General features: G+C 36.4%; 1 protein-coding gene across 2 annotated transcripts in view; it reads right to left on the reverse strand.

Moving 5' to 3' along the window:
• Positions 1-13,714: 13,714 nt before the first annotated feature.
• The window catches only part of PREX2 (phosphatidylinositol-3,4,5-trisphosphate dependent Rac exchange factor 2), a 167,914-nt gene continuing 162,427 nt past the window's right edge, over positions 13,715-19,201 (reverse strand). For both annotated transcript variants that reach the window (XM_018079559.2, XM_018079551.2), the window contains exons 40-41: positions 18,026-18,093; positions 13,715-13,760 (exon numbers count right to left, since the gene is read on the reverse strand). In XM_018079559.2, the coding sequence (XP_017935048.1) occupies positions 13,715-13,760; positions 18,026-18,093 (114 nt within the window). The remainder of the gene's footprint in view (positions 13,761-18,025; positions 18,094-19,201) is intronic.

Raw genomic sequence — 19,201 nt, forward strand, 5'->3', positions numbered from 1 at the left:
CCCAACCACACAGAAATTTCTACTGAAGTTTTGAGGGGTCCTTGGGGTGGTTTTATTTATGTTTTACAAATATATTGCTTCTTCAGGCACATGTCCTTCTACCTTACTTTTCTCATTGCAAGTTCTGAAGAACTGTTGAAAACTATTTGCCAAATTATTCTTTCTTTGGATACCAAACAGCCTTGTCAAGGATATTTCAGGAAGAATGAATTTAAACAGTCCTGAGAACATTACATTTACAGTCTCTTGATTTGTTTTTTTTTAAATTAATTTTGGAAATTAAGAAGGAACTAATGCATTACTTTCCCAGTAAGTATTCTGCAAAGACATAAAAGCAAATGCATATTGGCAACATAGTCCTTTTACTGATTCCTATCCCGAATAATTTTTCTTTGGGATACAGCATGAATTTTTTTTTTGGTTTCATAAACTTTATTCACATGCACAGTGTATGCATCTAAAGAACCCTAAATAACTAAAAAAATAGAAAGAATGCTTTGTTCAAGGTACACATCCTAGAGACACTTTTTCCAAACAAATTAAAGCAATCATGAACTTTTAGGCTTAGTCAAGTCTAAAATTAAACCATTGTCAGCTTGGCCATCTGAGCCTGGAAGATGTTTCTGGACATTAAACATCCTCAAGGTCTTTTCAAACCAACAAAAAATAGCAGAAGTTCTGAAACACATTTCTTTCTCTTATGATTGTAGGTGTGACCCTGCTCTCATAAACCCTGTCAGCATTAACACTACTATGGTAATCAGCTATGTATGTTTAATATATCTTCTGAGCAATATCAATAGCTAAAGCCTCCATGACAAATTACAAAAGTACAGTTTATACAACTTATTCAGCCCAAATCATGACTACAAAGTTATCGTCTGAGCAAATTTGATGAAGAAATAAAATCACCCTGAATGCAATCCAAACCCTATTCAAATGTATGAGTATATGAAAGATGACTCTGTTTATCCAATTCTTCCATAATTGTTTTTCCTTCACGTAACAGTAATCTACAGATTAGAATCTGTATGTTTCCTAATTATACAGCGCTCTGTGCTTGCCCAGGCTCCAACCTCCACGAAATGTGAGAAATCAACTTTGAAATGTTTCATAATGCCATTCTGATCACTCTTCTAGTTTCACCCATAGGATTGAGAGAGCTTTCTCTCATCTTCTCATTCAAACAAAGGCTCATTCAAGGCCACCTGAGGCCAAAAGAGGTTTTGCCATTGAAGCTCCTGAATTTTGAGTATGACCTCTATCTAACCACCTTACTTATTTCGCCCTCCCCCTGCCCGGGTGCTCTCTTTTTCCTCACCAATGTAGGTAATTTGGAGACACTTTAGAAAAAAATTCTACATGCTTAGAGAATGAGAACATGCTAAATAATCAGCATGCTGATGTAAAGCTTTACTTATCTCACTATGTAGACAGAATACAGAAATTTTGCTGAACATTTTTTTTTTTGCAAATAACCCATTTGTTCGAACATTTAGAGCAAAGTAGAGCTAATTATCACCAGCAGAATTATAGACTCAGCAAAGTGTATAGCTTCTCCTTTGATAGCTTCAGAATAAATAATAACCTATAGTCAGCCTGAAGGGTATTGACAAGGGCCTGGCTTGGCATGTCTGGTCCACATAAGCCCTTATTATGGAAATAGTCTATAGTTATGTTGTAAAATAATTGGGGCTCAGCTGTTCCTAGAAGCCCCTGCCAGAAGAACTGAGTGATTCAGCACTGCACCCCCTCTCAGTTGGTGCTTCAGAAAAGTTATTGATTTTCCAGAAAGTCCAGAGGACACAGATCTTCCTCCCCCACTTTTGTGGAACTGTATATAGTGCTTTACTGATAGTAAAATCAACACACACAGGTGAGCTGGACTCCCTATTTGCTGGAGGATGACCTGGCTATACCACCTCACTCTCAAAGTTTGTGTGTGAGCTCTGATCTGATCTTTGTGTTCTAATAAAGCTCCTGCTAGTGAAATATGCAGGAGAATGTCTATTTTAGGCTTCCAAAGAGGTTAAATCACTTACTAGATCATGGCACAGACTTGTATAGTTTTTGGGATGCTCTAAAACAGGCAGGCAGGTTGGCCACCTTGACTATGGAAGTTCACTGGTGCAAATATCATGACTTTAAATGTTGTTTGGCATCCAAAGCATCAAAAACTTGAATAGAGATGCTTTCAAGCTGCATTTGCATGCCTTTATATAGAGAAAGAAAAAACAGAAAGACCTTAAAGGTCGAAGGAATAGTATTAGTCATGTTTTATAGATGTTGATGCAAAACAGATTCTATGGATTAAGGATTTTCCTTAAAGTTATTACTTAAGTGCATGTTAGTGATTGGAAACTGATCCAAGAAGACTTTTTAATTTCTGGCCATGTCCATGAACGATCCTCCTTTCCTAACTTAGTTACAACCCTGCAATAGGATAGGGAGACTATGTATAACATTTCCACATGGATCTAGCAATGACGTGTTCCTTGAAGTACTGAACAAATCCTCAAGGATTATTATGGTGCCTTTCAGTATCCTAAGAAATACTAGTTCGGAATTGGTTCTAACTCTGATGTTTCAACACAAACACTGACTTACTTCAGTTCTGAACTTCAGATTATGCACAATTTTGAAAAATCTTTGGAGAGTTGGTGTACCTGGGTAGCTGTGGTGGTACAAATACAACACAAGTAATAAGGTTCGCAGTGAGTGGGAGCCAGTCAGAGAGCCTGTCATTAGATGTTTAGTTGAGACATTTATATATCCAAGCACATTAGGAAAAGAAAGTTAGAGAAGAGGAAGCACTGAATATAAACCAGGACCTTTGAATAACTGATGATTTTGCCACTAAGTATTTAAATATAACTTGCCATATATAGGGATTGGCAGCTAAGGGGAAAGGTCTCTACAGCAATGACTAAAGCCAAATTAGACAAATACATAGTGAATCGAGAGACAAGAGAAAGGCTGTTGCTTTGACAATATTAAATACTGGAATTTCATGTGAGTAAGAAAAATGTGCATTGCTCTTACGACTGGAAAATCATAAATGGAAGATCAAGTTTATTTATAAGAATTGGTATTTCACTTCAATTCTGAAGGAAGTTTATGGTACCATGAATATTACCTCCTTCCTCTTACATTTTTTATGCATCTAGATGAGATTCTTAAAACTACTTCTTTACAAATGGTGCAGATAGCCTGGTGGGATTTTTAAAAGCATTTTGATGCCTAACTACTGTGGAAATAATTTAGATTATACTTCAGAAATTTTAGCAAATGGTTGTGTTTGTGATTAGGTAACCAAATACAAATGCCTCTTAAAAGGAATTTAAGAATTTTCTTGCCATAAATCAGAAGAACTTAGGTGTTCACTGTAAAGTTATCAGGGCTGGCTAATGGACAGGAACACTAGCTTTGTTCTCAAAAGTGACTGATATTTCTGGACACTTAGCATTTGTTGACACCAGTGTCTAAATGAAGAAAAGCCAGGTTGCACATCAGAATCCAAGTCTAAAGCTTTGATCCACATCTAAACACCAGCTGAAAAAAAAATAAAATATATATAGTCTGATAACTCAGCCCCAAGTCACTTCTGAAAAATATGACACAATTTCGGATTTTACTTTTGGGTAACTACAATTTCAGCACCTTACCACAATGCCAATGTTGCTCAAAATGACCTGTGAGTCTGCCCAAAAATCTTCAGATGCCTTTCTTCTGGCTGAAAAAAAGTCTTCTGAGTGACTATAACTCTGCTCTGGGTACACGTAGGTCTGAAAGGCAAATAGATTGTAGCCTCAGCCTAACTCTCATCTGAGTGCCTTTGGAATCTGAAAACAAAGCAGGCCTGTTCCAAAGCACATACATTTGTAACTTCTAACACAGATAAGGATATGAAAATATTCTTATAGTTTTCATCCTGGCAATAGAAAGTTTGTAGTTCAAACTAAACGACATACTCTCTTCTTCCTGAAAACAGTGGAACATGCTGGGACTGCACACCAGTGGCCTCATTGTGCTCTAGGAAAGGAGTAGTTTTTTATCTTTCCTGCTGTAGCTATACAAGATGCACTGGACTAACAAGAGTTCAAGGCAGAGGCACCTCAGCATCACTCCTGGTCTGTCCTCCTACACCTCCAAGCTGCTCTGCAGTAGCTGAAATACTACACAGCTCTCACTGCAGGATGAAGAGAGCAGGTTATTTTTCAGTAGACAGACTGTTAACATCCAGGTTGACAAAAAGTCTCATTTCCTATAGCAGCACAGTTGAACAGTCCTATGTGTAATGCCAACAGCAAATTTCAAAAGGAGGGGAAAGGGGAGGCGCATTTCACCTCACCTTATTCAAAGCAGACCTGCTTCCACATATCACAATTTTGAAATAATCTGGCAGAGCCTTTATTTCTGCACTTCACCAACAGCCCTGCTCTGTGACCTGCATCAGATGAATTCTGAATGAAACAGAAGATAGTTGTTGCTCAGCACATTTGAAAAGCCTTCAGCACCCGTGATTTTCTTTCCTTTCATGCTGGTTTATTCTTTGGCTTCCCCACTGAGTCTGTTCTAAGGAAGGTTCACAGGGACTATTAGCATTTGGAAACAGAGAAATGGAACTCGGAGAGTAGAAGAAAAGTAGAATGAGTTCCTCATTTTATATCAAATTTTCTATTTCCTTGGAGAAAATTTTGAACTGCTTTGAAATTTACTGAAACCTGATTATAATGAGGGATATGTTCCCATTGTTTTGCTCTAATGTGGCCTAAATCAAAATTAAATATTGAGAATACCTAGGGAGAAAGTAGGAATTTCTACTGGTTTTTTCCTACCCTTCTCATTCTAAACACACAATATAAGCATTGTCCCACTTTTATTCTAATTGGTACAGAATATCCATCTCCTGTTTTTCTGGCAGTCAGATATATGAAAGACCAATTGTAAGGCTCATATTCTACTTTCATTACTGAACTGAATTGTTTGTTATAACATCATTTAGATCATAGAACCTAGAACACAGAACAGTAAAGTATATGGGGTGCATTTTTACTGCAATCTCAACAGCAAACACTTCAGTCACTCCTCCATCTTCAGAATCCTCTCTTTGCCTGCTCACCATCATGAAAAGAGCTCCTTCAGGAAGCTCCAAATAGACTGTAGCCTTCAAGAGAGGTGTTAAAGGCACAACAAGCCCATAACATCAATGTGACTGGAATCTTTACTTCCACTGTTCCTCTGAAAGGCATCTCACCTGGTAGAATAAATTAGTTTATTAAAAGAAAGAGAAAAAAAGTAGAGGAAAATTTCTTCACATCCCATTTAATGCACTGTTTTGTTACTGAGGACAGTAGAGAGACATTGATTATTTCTCACAATAGATATAAAATTAGGAACTATGATTAGGTAGGGAACTTCTGTTTTTTTAAAGACATGGAAGGCTTAAGACTAAAAAAGATTCTCTTTTTTCTCATGACTATTGTGTGATGAATACTCAGATAATGTAGTTTATTCCCATGCAACAGTTTCAAATATTAATGCCTTCTCTCAAAGTCGTGGGAACTCGTCCAGAAATGAAAGCCTACTGTCTGTTCTGTCTGAAACAGGCCCACAAATGTCCTTTAAAATTGCCATGACTGTAATTATTTCTCTAGCTACTAATTTTTCAGGGTGTGCTGTCAAAATTCCAAACACCTACCCAACTTCTTAATACATAAAAGCTTTATGCATTTTCCTATTTTGGAACAACATCAAATATATTGCTAAGCATTCAACCAAGCTTCACTTTGTCTTGACTTTGAATTCAACTGTCACTCAACATATTTTGAAATGTATTACAATATGAGCAAGTAGCACTGATTAGCATCAGACATTATTTCCGCCTTAATCTGGGTGATATTTTGTCATTAAGTTTTGTGATGATGCACTGACTGTAGATAATACAGTGCTGATGTTCATTTGCTTGCAGTCATGTCCTGTATTGGTTTGATTAGACTCTATGGCTGGTTGATGACAAAACCTCATTGATTACATGTGGTCTGCTTCTCATTTCCAGTCAAGCTTTCTGTCTTGAGACATGAATAGTTTCATTAATTAGGTGAACTAAACACGCTGACAAGCATTCAAGCTAGTCTGGTTCTGGCATAATAGTGCCAGTATTATGGATTCATTCTCTGCAGTCAATGAAAATTTGGTTATTCATTTAAATGAAAGCAGAATCAAAACCTATTGGTGTTCCTTTCATTTGATTATGCTCCCAGAATATATCCAGTACAATTTCCTCCTACTTTTAGAGGCTGTTATCCTTCACAAGGAAAGACACCAATTATTTATTCCAGATATTAAGATCCCTCCTTCCTTGGTAAAGAACTCTAAATAAGAACAAAACATGACTAGCTAAACCCTAGAGCTTTAAAAAAAGTTCTAGATGTAAGTTAAATTTATTAGAATTTATACTGAGTCTTCTATAAAAGAGGCAGTTGTTTGATAACATATCAACTGTGTTAAATACTTGGAAAAACTGAGGTCAAATCTTCGGGTATTTCATTGCTGTATTTACACTGCTCACCATTTGTCTCACCTTGCACTACTCCTCAATATCCAGTATTTTCTCCCCACTCTCCATTCCATGTCACATTCTGGAGATGCATTTTCAAATCTTTTTACCAAATTAAGGATATACACATTTTTGTATTCTACCCTTAGTCCAAGGATTAATATCAATAGAAGAAGCCTCCCACCTATCTTGTGACTGGAAATGGACATTTTCCCATCCCGTCCTGTCTGCCCCATTAATCCAACTCACTGATTTGCTTTAATGCAGTAGAAGCCACTAGTATGTCAGACATGGAAAAACCTGTATCAGCACTGGATGTTCATCTTGGAGAGCAGCAAGAGCAGGTTCACTCCCTGAAGGAGGACAAGCTGGGACCTGTGGGTGAACACAGTCCAGTGGCCTCCCCTTGACAGGACAAGATAAAAACAGGCTCTGCTAACAGTCCAGGGATGATGTGACAAGGCAAAATATTGAAGCAGGTGCAGGGTCCATCCAGAAACTCCAATCACAAACAGCAGAAGATGGGACTAGGGACAAAGCTACCCACAGCCCAAGTTTCAAGGTCCACCCCAGAGATGTGGCTGGTGACAGTAGCTTTGAAGGCCTGAGCTCCAAATCCATGGTCAGTGGGTGCAGGGATGAGGGTAGCTGGGTCTAATAGGGTATTTTAGTGTCCTCAGAATCCTAGCAGCTCCACAGAGGAAAATGTATATGGAAATGAATGGGGGGAGGAGGGGAATCAACTAATATGTAGGAAAGCAGTTTCAGAAAATTAAGATTTCTACAAGCAGAAATGAAGTAACTGTTTGCAATTCCACTTCATTAGTGTAAGCCAAGTATGAACATCATCTATTCTGTTTCTGCTATAAAAAAAACCCAACACATTCAAATACATAGTAAAAGTAAGTTTATGAGTAAGATTTAAAAGGAAGTATCCTTACTTTCAAAGTTTAACAGACACATACTTTGATGCGAGGCAAAGATATATTATGGATTTTGAATTGGGGACTCATTTGACCTCTGACGTGTAAGTGTAGTAAGTCCCTTGGCAGGCTTTTTCACTTTCAAATCAAGATGATAGCAACACTTTCACATGAAAGATGCAAAATTACTGGACACCCAAGTGCTACCATGGTGCAATTGATTATCTTTCTCAGCAGTTGTTTCAAAGCACTGTGTACACCAATCAAGAAAAGAATTCTTTGGGCTTTATTTCTGATGTATTCATGGCAGAAACGAGGAGCACTGAAACAAGAAACTTCACTTGTGATGGTAGAAAAGCAGTTCATATTTGAAATCCTCTGGTCACTTCTGCTGCTCAACACTTTGAAATGCCATGCCGTCCTGCACAAAATTAGGGAGAGGAATATATAGGATAGAAGAAAAAAAAAAAATATCCATCTTTCAAGTCTAGTTATCCAGAAATACTTGCATCCTCAACCTCCTCCTTGATAGCAGATGGAAAACTAAAGGGATTTTACAAAGTAATTGTAGTTGGTTTTGGTCCTGTCTCCACTGTTCCTCTCAGTCTTTACCACAATAACCATGTAAATTCAGAATTTCCTTCATATAGAGACAACTCTCAGCAAGATCTAATATTTCAGTCCTACAAAAGAAACACTGAGTGCAACTCCTCAAACCCCTGGCATCCCAACAGTTCCCAATCCCTCTAAAGGGTCAGTCATTCATAGGTGGTTTTTTAGCACAAGGAGTATAACACTCCATATTATGCTTGTCAGATGCTCTTTTGCACAGCAGTATACAGATGATGACAGCTTCACGCTTTCTGTCTTCAGATAAGAAATTCCAGAAATGGTGGTGGATGTTTTGGAACTTCAAGGGGCACTAATGGCACCATGGGGCCAGAAAGTGGTTTTCATGCCTGTCTCTCTTCCAACTTTCACAAAACAGAGCTGCCTGCAGCCACAGACTACTGCTTATGCAGGGTTCAGTTTTCCAATGGTTACAAAGACATATTTTAATTACAAGCAATAAACCTTGATTGAGCCCGGGTTCTCAGAAGAGATTCTTATTATAAACATTTATTTCTAGAAGTTTAATTTCTGTTCTCCTGCAGCAGAATTTCTAGGGCAGCCATACAACACTTAGCACCCCCAACCCCCTCCCTCTCAACTTATTTCTTGCTTACAAATAAAGAGATTTGCAGTGGCCATATTATGAATGGTTTATTTCTGTCTGGCATTTATTACCGTTCCAGTCTTGCCTATGTAACTAAAAAAATAAAGCACAGATCTAAAAGTACACAGTATTAGTTTTACCCATAATCAATATAGCAACTGATTCAAAATATGCTACAGAGGCACTTTACAAATAAGGAAAATGTAATTTAAATCCATGTTTCAAGGTTATTTAATTCCAAAGGTTACTTCTAACAATCTCAACTACCCACAGAGCTGCTAGTTTGATTGTTTTCAAACAAAAGCTGACTGAGACATTCTGTGTGTGGCTGTACTTACACATAATGTTTCAAAGCAGTAATGCTCTCTTGTGCTTAATGAGACATTACAAAATATATTCTCCATTTGAAAAAGGTGTGCAATACTCAATGCAGAAATTAAGTTCATTTTTAAAGTATAACACAAGTATAACCAAATACATACACTATATACAGGGTGTTAAGAAGTTAATAAGGCTGCTTAGTCTTTTAAATCTGGCGTATGGTACTGCAGATAGGACACACACACAACCACAGAAGATGTCATAGATATTCCCCTGAAAGTCCAAATCTAAGTGCTTGCATAAATGTCCTAGCTACTTTGAACACTCAGTTGGACTTTGAACTGAAGAAGTAGTTACTTCTAAATTAGATTTCTAACATGGAGATGTTATTTTTGGAGAAGAATATAAGAAAAAAACTTGATTAGCCTCTGGACAATCTGAAATTTCTCGATGGTATTAACATCTGCATGACTGTGTACGCTGCATATTCATTTATACATACTGAACAAGAAACATAAACCCACATCCTCTAGTAGAAAATGGGAAACATTCAAAATAATAAATTTTCTTTAGGAAAGCTTGGTTTATATATACAGTACATAAAAAGAAACCCTACACAATTGTCAGCATACAAAAATATGAGTGCAGTATCTTTTTATACTTCAAAACCTAATGCTGAAAAATACAAGTATCCTGAGTCAGGTATGTGCTGCACATCTAATTTATCAATGCCAGGGTACTGTTGGAGTACAATTAGAAAAGCACTACCTGCATTTATCAACAAGTACAGAGATAAAATACTTAAGGCAATGCATTAGCTCTTTTCATAATGTTAAACAAAAATGGTGCAAAATATGCGTAAAATGCTGGTAGACATATCCAAGAAGGAGCTGTAAAATAAAGAGTATGGAACAATATGTATATATATACTACAGTTACTGATGAAAATAAATGAAAGACACTGTTCTTTTTTGAGCATCATGCTTAACCATGATGTGTATACTCACATTCAGGCAATTGTCTTAAATTATTTATATATTTATATATATATACACACTACATCTGACAATGAATTAATAAAACATGTTTTGCTTGTGAATTTCTCAGGTAAAAACAGATCAATAAAAATGGTTCATTTTTTTTTCCATTAAAGGATTCCAACAAATGAAATTAAATATGATTACTATAAATCCTTGTTGAGTAAAGTTTAATTGTTTTGGCTCTAAACCAGTAGAAGAGAAGTTCTGACTACTATTGACTTCATTCAAATAAACAAATATAAACCAGTCCAAAAACCAAGTAAGAACTCTATGCCAACTCAGTTGTTCCTTGGACTGTAACCCTCCCTTCCCAGTTGTTAAATCTCCTATACATCACCCACAGACTAGCACTGAATTATGGTGGTATTTGGTAATATATGCCTCTTGATCCTTCAATATATTTGTGGAAGAATTCCACTTGTCTTGGAAGCAAAAGTAAAAATTACATATAGAATGCTTTCCCTAAAACAGTACAGCACATTGTTGTAAAAATAGGCTGCATAACCTGTTTCTGTCAAAGCAAAGATTTAAGAAGCAATAGGTGATACACTGCTTGTAAATCATCACTCTTGGTCATCTCTTCTTGTCACCTGAAGTTTAAAAATTTATGAGAGGATAAACATACTGTGATGAGAATAGATTTTTTTTTTACTCTGCAAGTGTACCTTGTATAAGGAACAATACATCCTCTACATATACCAAAGAAGATAAACAGTTTTAATAATGAGTATATGTAAATTTATAATTTAAGAATGGGCTTATTAAAGGTCCAAATAATGTTATTAAAGTCAGTGTGTTAGAACGTGCAGTGTGCTCTGAAAACAGAGGGACAAGAAAAGCAGTTTGGAAAGCTGCACAATGTTTCAACCAAATATGGGCTTTTGAAGAACATTTTGAGAAATCAGGCACTCTTATTAGACAGTCGGCGGGACATTTATGCCCCATTTACTCTGGAAATAGGTTGGATTTAATGATCTCAGGTCTTTTCCAACCCAATTGATTCTGTGATTCTGTGTAATTTTGTGAAAGTGTATTTTCATGTGCTACCTGTAATCCCAGAAAACCAGGACTTAAGTTTCTCAGCTCCTCAATACCATGCTAAATAGATACTTTACTTTGCAGAATGGGTCACCAAAAAAGCTCATAACGCTGAATACAGTTTTGAAAACTGTTTCTAGAAGGGGTAAAAAAGAATAAAGGACCAAAAATTAGATAGAAAAACAAGAAGTCAAGATTTCTGATGCACACTCATGAAATAAGAGCTAAAGAATTTGTTCCAGGGACTGGCTTGTAACTATCTGTCCCATACAAATATCTATTCTTCCATGCTTTCCACAACAAAACAAAATAGGGAATTATCACATTATACAGGGAGAATATTTTGGAATATTTGCACTCCTACCATTTTCAGTGCTTTATAAAAAAGTGATGACTAATTACAGTAATGCATATGCATGCAACAGATTCTGCTTGCTAGGTTATTTTCTATCACACAAGATTAGCAGCTCCATGTAGCTGACAGCTGACTTCTCTCATAGTAAATCTAACCTCATGTGGGCAAGTCTCACAGGAAGATGGGAGCTCCCAGCTGGGCTGACACCGGCACACTTTTGGCATGAGGCAGTTACAGTTTCTCTGTGCTTTTGATGCCTGAAGCTGAAACATTACTGGTGGTTTTGCCTGGAGCAGGAATAACCGTAGCCAATACTGCTGCTCTGAATAAAACACATCTCAAATATGAGATCCTGACTAGAACAGCAACAATGTACAAACATTAGGTCATGCCAAACGAGAAATATAAGTCTCTAAAATTAAAACTTTGTTTTCTGATCTGAATTTTGGTGTTTGTTTTGTGTATTATGTTTTTTTAATTAAAAAGATTATAGTCCAATAGCTTCCAATAAATATGAAAGAGTAAACTTCAAAGCACAAAGGTGAAGTTGTTACTGGAGTGTTCATTACTGCATGTCTTTGTCACAGTTTAGGGCAAACATTCTATATTTAAGGTAAAACCAGTACTGATATGACTACATAAATATATACACATTGAAATGCAATATATATGCACTGACATATATATCTGTGGATATATAAAAATATTTATTTTCTTAGCAAAGTTAAAGTCTGTGTAAAAACATTTATAATACTGAAAAAGGTAGGAGCCTTAATTCCTCCTTTGGAGAAAAGTAACAAGTTCCCTAAATATCCCATATAAAAATCCCACTCTCTGCAAGAATACAGATCCTTTTGAGTTCTCACTTATTTAATTGTGGATTAATATATTTGTTGAAGATTTCATAAATAATTAGATCATATGCAATAATTACGTTGTGAAGTGTGATTGTTACAGCATAACTATAGACCTCTGTTGTACAAAAAATAATTTTTATTCATACAGTATGTGTCTTGGTCTTATGGAATGCATAGCTACTGCTACAAGTAGAACTATTTCAGAATACAATTTTTGTTCTAATGTGTTCACATTTAAACCTCATTTTGGGGCATTTTCTCTGAAAATTCTTTGGCCTAAAGAACAGCCAAATGCAGATAAATTTTCCCTGGGCTCTCTAAACAGTCAGAACACTTTCAAAATAAATTTATAACAACTACCACTCCAAAGAACTGAAATGCTATACAAAGCAATTCTGACAAAATATGGGAAATGGTAGCATAAAACATCAAAACTCTGAACTATGCTTCAACTTAAACCACAGACATATCCAGTTAAACATAACAATACTGACTCATCTGTGCCTTATGTAAATTTGCTAGTGTAGTGCTATAGAAAATTATAAACAAATCTGAAAAACTCTGAAATGAAGAGAAGCAATAATGTAAAATATCCACTTGACAGAGTCTGAAATTCAGTCTAACAGTGGGTGAAAGTCAGACTTATTCTTCTCCTTCGTTATAATGGCAACTGAAAAAGGGCAGAACTTCACCTCACAGGCTATATATGTACTCTTTCTAATCTACAGGTCCTCCTTCCAAAGCAGTGTGACAATGCACTGCTTCAGATATGGCTGAGTTTACTGATTACAAGCACACACTCACAGCAGCAGTCTGCCTGCAGCCATTAAACACAATTTTGAGATGAGTTTTCCATCTTTAAACCTCATTTACATTATATCCTTGAAACAGTAACATGAACATTCTGAGAAATTAGGACAGCAACAGGAAAAAAGGCTTTATCAAGTGCAAAGGGCCCCATATATGAAGTGCACGCTCATTATCAAGCCTAGTTTATATAGGCTTTTATTCCTTCCACAAGAATGCATTCTGTATAGTGTACAAGTGAAAACATTCCCTCTGAAAAAGACATTTGTTTTCAAGCTGCTGGGTATACCTATAATGTGGCTGAACAAGATACATCAAATTAATCTGATTCCAGTGTAAAATTCCCAAGGAATATTCCTGATCTACTAGTGTAAGGCTGGAGAGCACAGATTTCAGAAATGCTTTTTGGAAGACATTTTTCAATACCAATGGAGAATATTTAGGGTATTTCTTTCTTTATCCTGAGTAAAAGGTTGGTGTTTTATTTTATTTATTTATCAAAGCCCTAGGGAATACTGTTATAGTGCAGTTGGATTTTTGTCATACAGTCCCAGTATCCTAAAGGCCATTATTGGATTGTTTTCTGGAGCAGTTCTCCTCATTCTTCTCCAACAGCTGGTGGTGGCTGGCATAGCTTGTATAATCTGAAAATGACAAAACCCAAAGCAATTGTTATTCTGAGAGCTTGTTCATTATTAATATGAGGAAATTTAAGGAATACAAACTAAGTCTATGTCTTCCTCCACTACAAAACAAGAGATACTGAATTCAGTTTAATACCATCAACACAAAACTAGTAAAATCTTCTTTGTGAGCATTAATGTTTACATTGAAAGTGGAATCATTAAAATCCACATCTATTAGCAGTCTTATAAAAGCATTTCAGTATAGTCAAATTTTCATATTTCTTCAGTGAAGATCCCTTCACTAATCCAATTACCAGTTGCTTCCCTGAATTTCTAAATTGGAAAAGCTGTTTGGTGAATGCAACTGCCTCCATTTCTGTTTTGTCTTGGCCCAGTCAAACCCCACTCTAAGAATGGTTCCCCAAAGAACTGATGCTGTTTGAAACACCTAAGACAGATGTCAGACATGTGACACACCAGCATGAGGATTTTAAACTCTCTCCCCCTCTGTTTCCACATGGATGATGCCAAGACCAGTCAGATTTGGTTCAAATGACTACCTTAGCACAGACTAAAATAGCCACTCCTTTTATGAAGGCTTTTGGACTTTTCTTAAATCCTTTTGCCAGGACTTGGTTATTAGAAAGTGTTTCAAACTTTACCCTAATGTTAAAAATACTGAAAATAAAAGGCAATCACTCTGACCTCAAACCCTCTGTTCTGTACTCCTGTCCAGCATACAGTACCTCCTCTGTAACAACAGCAATTAGAACTAGTAATAGACATGATCTCATTTGGAGGTTACATCTTTTCCTCAGGGAACATGTATCATTGAAGGAATAACAAAGAAGTGACCACGTATGGCATGGGAAAGAGAAAAAGCATCAGAAGCCAGAAACAAAGAGACAATGACACAGCATGTGCATCAATACTTGACATGAAGACTCTGATGTTGGAATATCAAAGTAATAGAAATAGCAGGTTTGGTAGGTCTGGCTACAGGTAGGGTGGTGAATCATCCAGTGACCTGGGGGCTAGGGATACTTAAGATACTCAGGGTACCTGAGTATGACATGGATATTTTGCAAATTGGCCTGCTAAATATCATGCTCATTTACATGACTCCATTTTAACACATCAAAATTTTCAAAATTTTCAAAATTATACTACAAATCAACACAGAAAAGAAAAATCTGAACTTGTGGCTGGGATCCACAAACAATTCAAGATCAATGGGTTGGTGACCGCTTGGCATGATACCCAAGAGGGCATGGGCTTAAGCTCTGCCAGGGGAGATTTAGGTTGGATATTAGAAAGAAACTTTTTACAGAGGGAGTAATCAGACATTGGAATGGGCTGCCCAGTGAGGTGGTGGATTCACCATCCCTGGAGGTTTTTAAGATGAGACTGGATGTGGCACTTAGTGCCATGGTCTAATAACCACAGCGGTGTTGCATCAAGGGTTGGACTTGATGATCTCGGAGGTCTTTTCTAACCTGGTTGATTCTATGATTCTGCTACTGAAATGATGTGAGGTGAGTATGTATGGCTCCATCCATGAGTGTTCAGAGCCTCTGCAACATCCAGGCACATCTTGTCAGAAACAGCATCCTGTGGCTACGCAAGAGCAGGGTAGGATAGCTGCTGTTATCCAATTTCAGTTCCTTTAGGAGTTAAAACCCACGGGACACTAAAAAAGCAGAATGCCCATGGGCTAAATAACTTTTGTCCGAATCTCCCTGAAATTATTATCAAGCAGTATTTTTTCTGGATGGTAAGAATGAGGAGAATCAGTTCTGTCAGGCAAACAGAAACTGGAAACCTTCTTTCCAATCTTCACCATAATGTGTTCTGAAGATCATTGGACTCTTCCACGTGGTCATATGGCAGATTCACAGATCCAATCATTTAAGGTCACATTGTGCAGACATCAAAGTATTTGTTAGGAGTCATATATAAAGCAATACACATATATACTATATTTTGATATGAATGAGAGAATAAGATAGTCTGATCTTTACACAGACAAGTATGCAGAGAAGAATAAACAGGGGTTGAGTTATTTGATTCTGCTGGTATAATAAAGCAATAATATTCAAATCTGGCAGAAGACAGATAAAATTACAGTCAGAATCTTACCGAAGTAATTGCAGTGGGGTTAATACTTGATGATGTTTTAGCAAAATCTAATTTCTATGGAATAATGTGCAGCAAACCTCACTTCCAAGTCTGTGTATTCTTCAGGTTAAAGTGGTAATCATTAAGACTGTCTTCAGAGCAAGAGATATAGGGGAATTCTGAAGTAAGGCTAACAGTAAGGCTGCATAAATCCCTAAGGATCTAAAGTTGCTGAAGATGCTGTAGAACAGAAACAGCCTGTTCTGGGTCGATATACATGGAACAACTATTTGAGATGGTACAAACAGATCAGCTGAGAAAACATGGAAATAGTGGCAGCTGCAGAGAATGGAGAACCCTGTCAAGCAATGTTGAATGAAACCAAATATAAAATTGTTTTCCAAGCAGAGAACTAAGAACCCATAGTCTCATTTAGCTATACGTCAAAAGTATCACTCTTGCTGATGACTATTCTGACTTATGCATCTATTGGTACACCAAATGCCCCAAACACTGAGGTCTGGGATATTCCTGTGACATTGCTGTTGCTGTTGACTGGCAAGGGTGCAGGGTGCATCTGTCTATACTGTGTTCTAGGAGCTATCTCATAATTTTTCTTCAGCTTTTCAATGCTATGTTGTGGGAGTTTCAGCTGGAAAGAGGTTATCTTTTCTCAGCTGATGCAAAGCTGAAAAATGTCTCATTGCTAAGTTTTTCTTTTCAAGAACTTAGATTTTTCCTTTATGACAAGAGCTCTGTCATGTAGGGGTGGGAAAAGTTTGTTTTGCACCAATTCTTTGGTTGTCCCCAGATTTATGTCAGAAAGCAGGACTCCATTTAAGGCCCAAATCATACTGTTCAAAATATGAAAAGGCTTCTCACAGCTTTTAATGTAATAAAATGTTAATTTATTGTCATAGGTTCCCACAATGCAAGACAGTTGGTCAGGGAATTTTGGTCCTACACTGCCTCTAAACTAATCACTACTGTGAAAAAGGATGCCCTCATCTGCCGCTAAGGGCAATGACTACATTGCTGATGGATTTACTCCAGAATCAGTACTTTTGTTGGATGATACTTAATCTCCTTTATGGGGCATGCAAAATGCATACATGCTCCAACAAATGCTGCCAGTAAGCAACTGAACAGTAGCTGCTACTCAGATTTACTCACACCTTTTACACTTAAGGTACACTCCTTTTCTAGAATCAGAGTAAGCACCGGCATGGAACAGTGTGTGGTGATCTGTTGCAAACAAGTTATGAGCAGTAGCCTGATTCCCTACTGGGAGAAACAGGGACACCTGAGGAAAGGGGAGCAAATTGTGTAAACAAGTTCCTGATTGTTAGTGCTTAGAGCACAGAAGGCTATGGATATCATTTGTGTTCATTCACATGGTTACCTCTATGAGGTTTTACTAATTCCCTGTTTCCTTATTGAAATTTAAACACCACAGTGGGTTTGTTATGTATTTCACAGATCTGTTTACTCTGTTAAGCATTCAATGTGTTATCATGAGTCCACAAAAAATATTATGTTTTAAATTAGTAAAAACCAGTTTAAATTAGTACTGGATTACTAGAACCAAACTTCAAGAGCAAATTAAGAACATGGTTGTTTGGTTATTTTCATTTATAAGTATTGTGCTTGTTAAGAAACATTTCAGATACCTGCAATCCATCACAGCATTAAAAAGCTGGATAAATATAGAACAGTCCATTTTTCACTCTAATGGATGTTTCGGAAAGAAACAAAGAAAGACTACATCATCTCTAAACATAACTAGAACATGATTTTGCTGAGATACTGTGGTACAGTATTTCATTAAAATGGGGTTATGGATTTAGTTATGAGTATTTCCCCAAAACCACTAAGCATTACAAGTGATGAAGGACTTAGTCCAGTGTTTTCATAATTAACATGAACTAGATTTCATTTTTCAAAAATGGGAATGTTTTGAAGTGCTACATAGCCTGAACTTCTGCATCTAATTACTTGAAGTAAAACTGTATGGCTAAGAACACAATTGATTTTACGTGCCTTAAGCGAAATTTTACAGTTGCAGCACAATATAGTCAATGTTTACTGCTAGGTTTTGAGCAGCTATGACTGAATTTGGCACAAACTAGAAAAAAACATGGTCTAGGACACAAAGAATCAGTTACCTTGGCACAGACTGTGGCGTTCGATCCCTCACTCCTAAATTCTTGGCTGTGTTTTGTACTCTTGCACCCTGGGAAAGAAAAACAACAGTTTTGCTTCATTTATTCCAACACAAATTAGGGAATTTTCTGAACTTTCCAGATGAATATAACTATTGATTACAATTAATTAATAAATACATTGCATCTCCCAAAAGAACTATCATCTCCTAAGGTGGGGAACAAGTTAAAGTAGTACATTAATTCTCAACTTAGAGAAATATGCAGAAAAGAAACAAAAATATTTCCATTTGCTAATATAAAAGACATTAATTAAAAAATAACATTTAAGGTTTAAAACAATCCAAACACATCTTGTTTCAATTTGATTTTTGTCACCATTGTTGTAGAAATCATGGATACAGTTCTTTTCTGAAATGCCACTTATTTTCTATGAACTTCTGGACAAACAAATATTACAGATTAGTTCCTATAAACAGCTACAAAACTACAAAAATGGCCTAAATTGAGGTACTAAATAAGGATTGAAAAGAAAAATGCAGTACCTAATCTTCCTTTATAATCAAAGAGTCACAAAAAAATAAATCAAGTTGGCAGGAACCTCCTGAGACTGTTTAGTCCAATACCCTTCCTTATAGCAGGGTCAACTAGAAATACTGGTCTCTCTGTACCTTAACTGATCCTTTTAAAAACAATAATGAAAGTGTTTTTATCTCACTGACTCATCCAATAAGAAGAAAGTTAATAAAACAAACAATGTTCATATACATGATAATGAAACAAACAAACTAGTTTAGATATAGCAAAGAATTTAGTAAAATTTGTTTTTAAATTATGAGGTCTAGCTTTTAAAGTGCAGTTTTATTAGTCATCACAAAGAATGTTATGTTTTCTACCATTTTAAAGGATTTGGAAACTCCTTTTTTACTTTTTCTCTTTCTGTACTACCTAAATTCAGGACAAAAATCTATAACCTCAGAATTCTTACAGTGAGATCTTGGATTGATGTGAAACATGAAAGATAATTTACATTCCTAACAGAACTGCAGTGCCAGATTCACATGAATGTAAAAGAGGTATAATCATTGGTTCAATTATGTACAATGAAACTAGACCTTTCATTTGACTGAAATTGGGTACCCAGGTAATTGAGAAGGTATTAATTCATTGCTATAGGCT

Source organism: Manacus vitellinus, unplaced genomic scaffold (genome assembly GCF_001715985.3).
Source record: "Manacus vitellinus isolate BGI_N305 unplaced genomic scaffold, ASM171598v3 scaffold_1_pilon, whole genome shotgun sequence".
Taxonomy (NCBI): domain Eukaryota; kingdom Metazoa; phylum Chordata; class Aves; order Passeriformes; family Pipridae; genus Manacus; species Manacus vitellinus.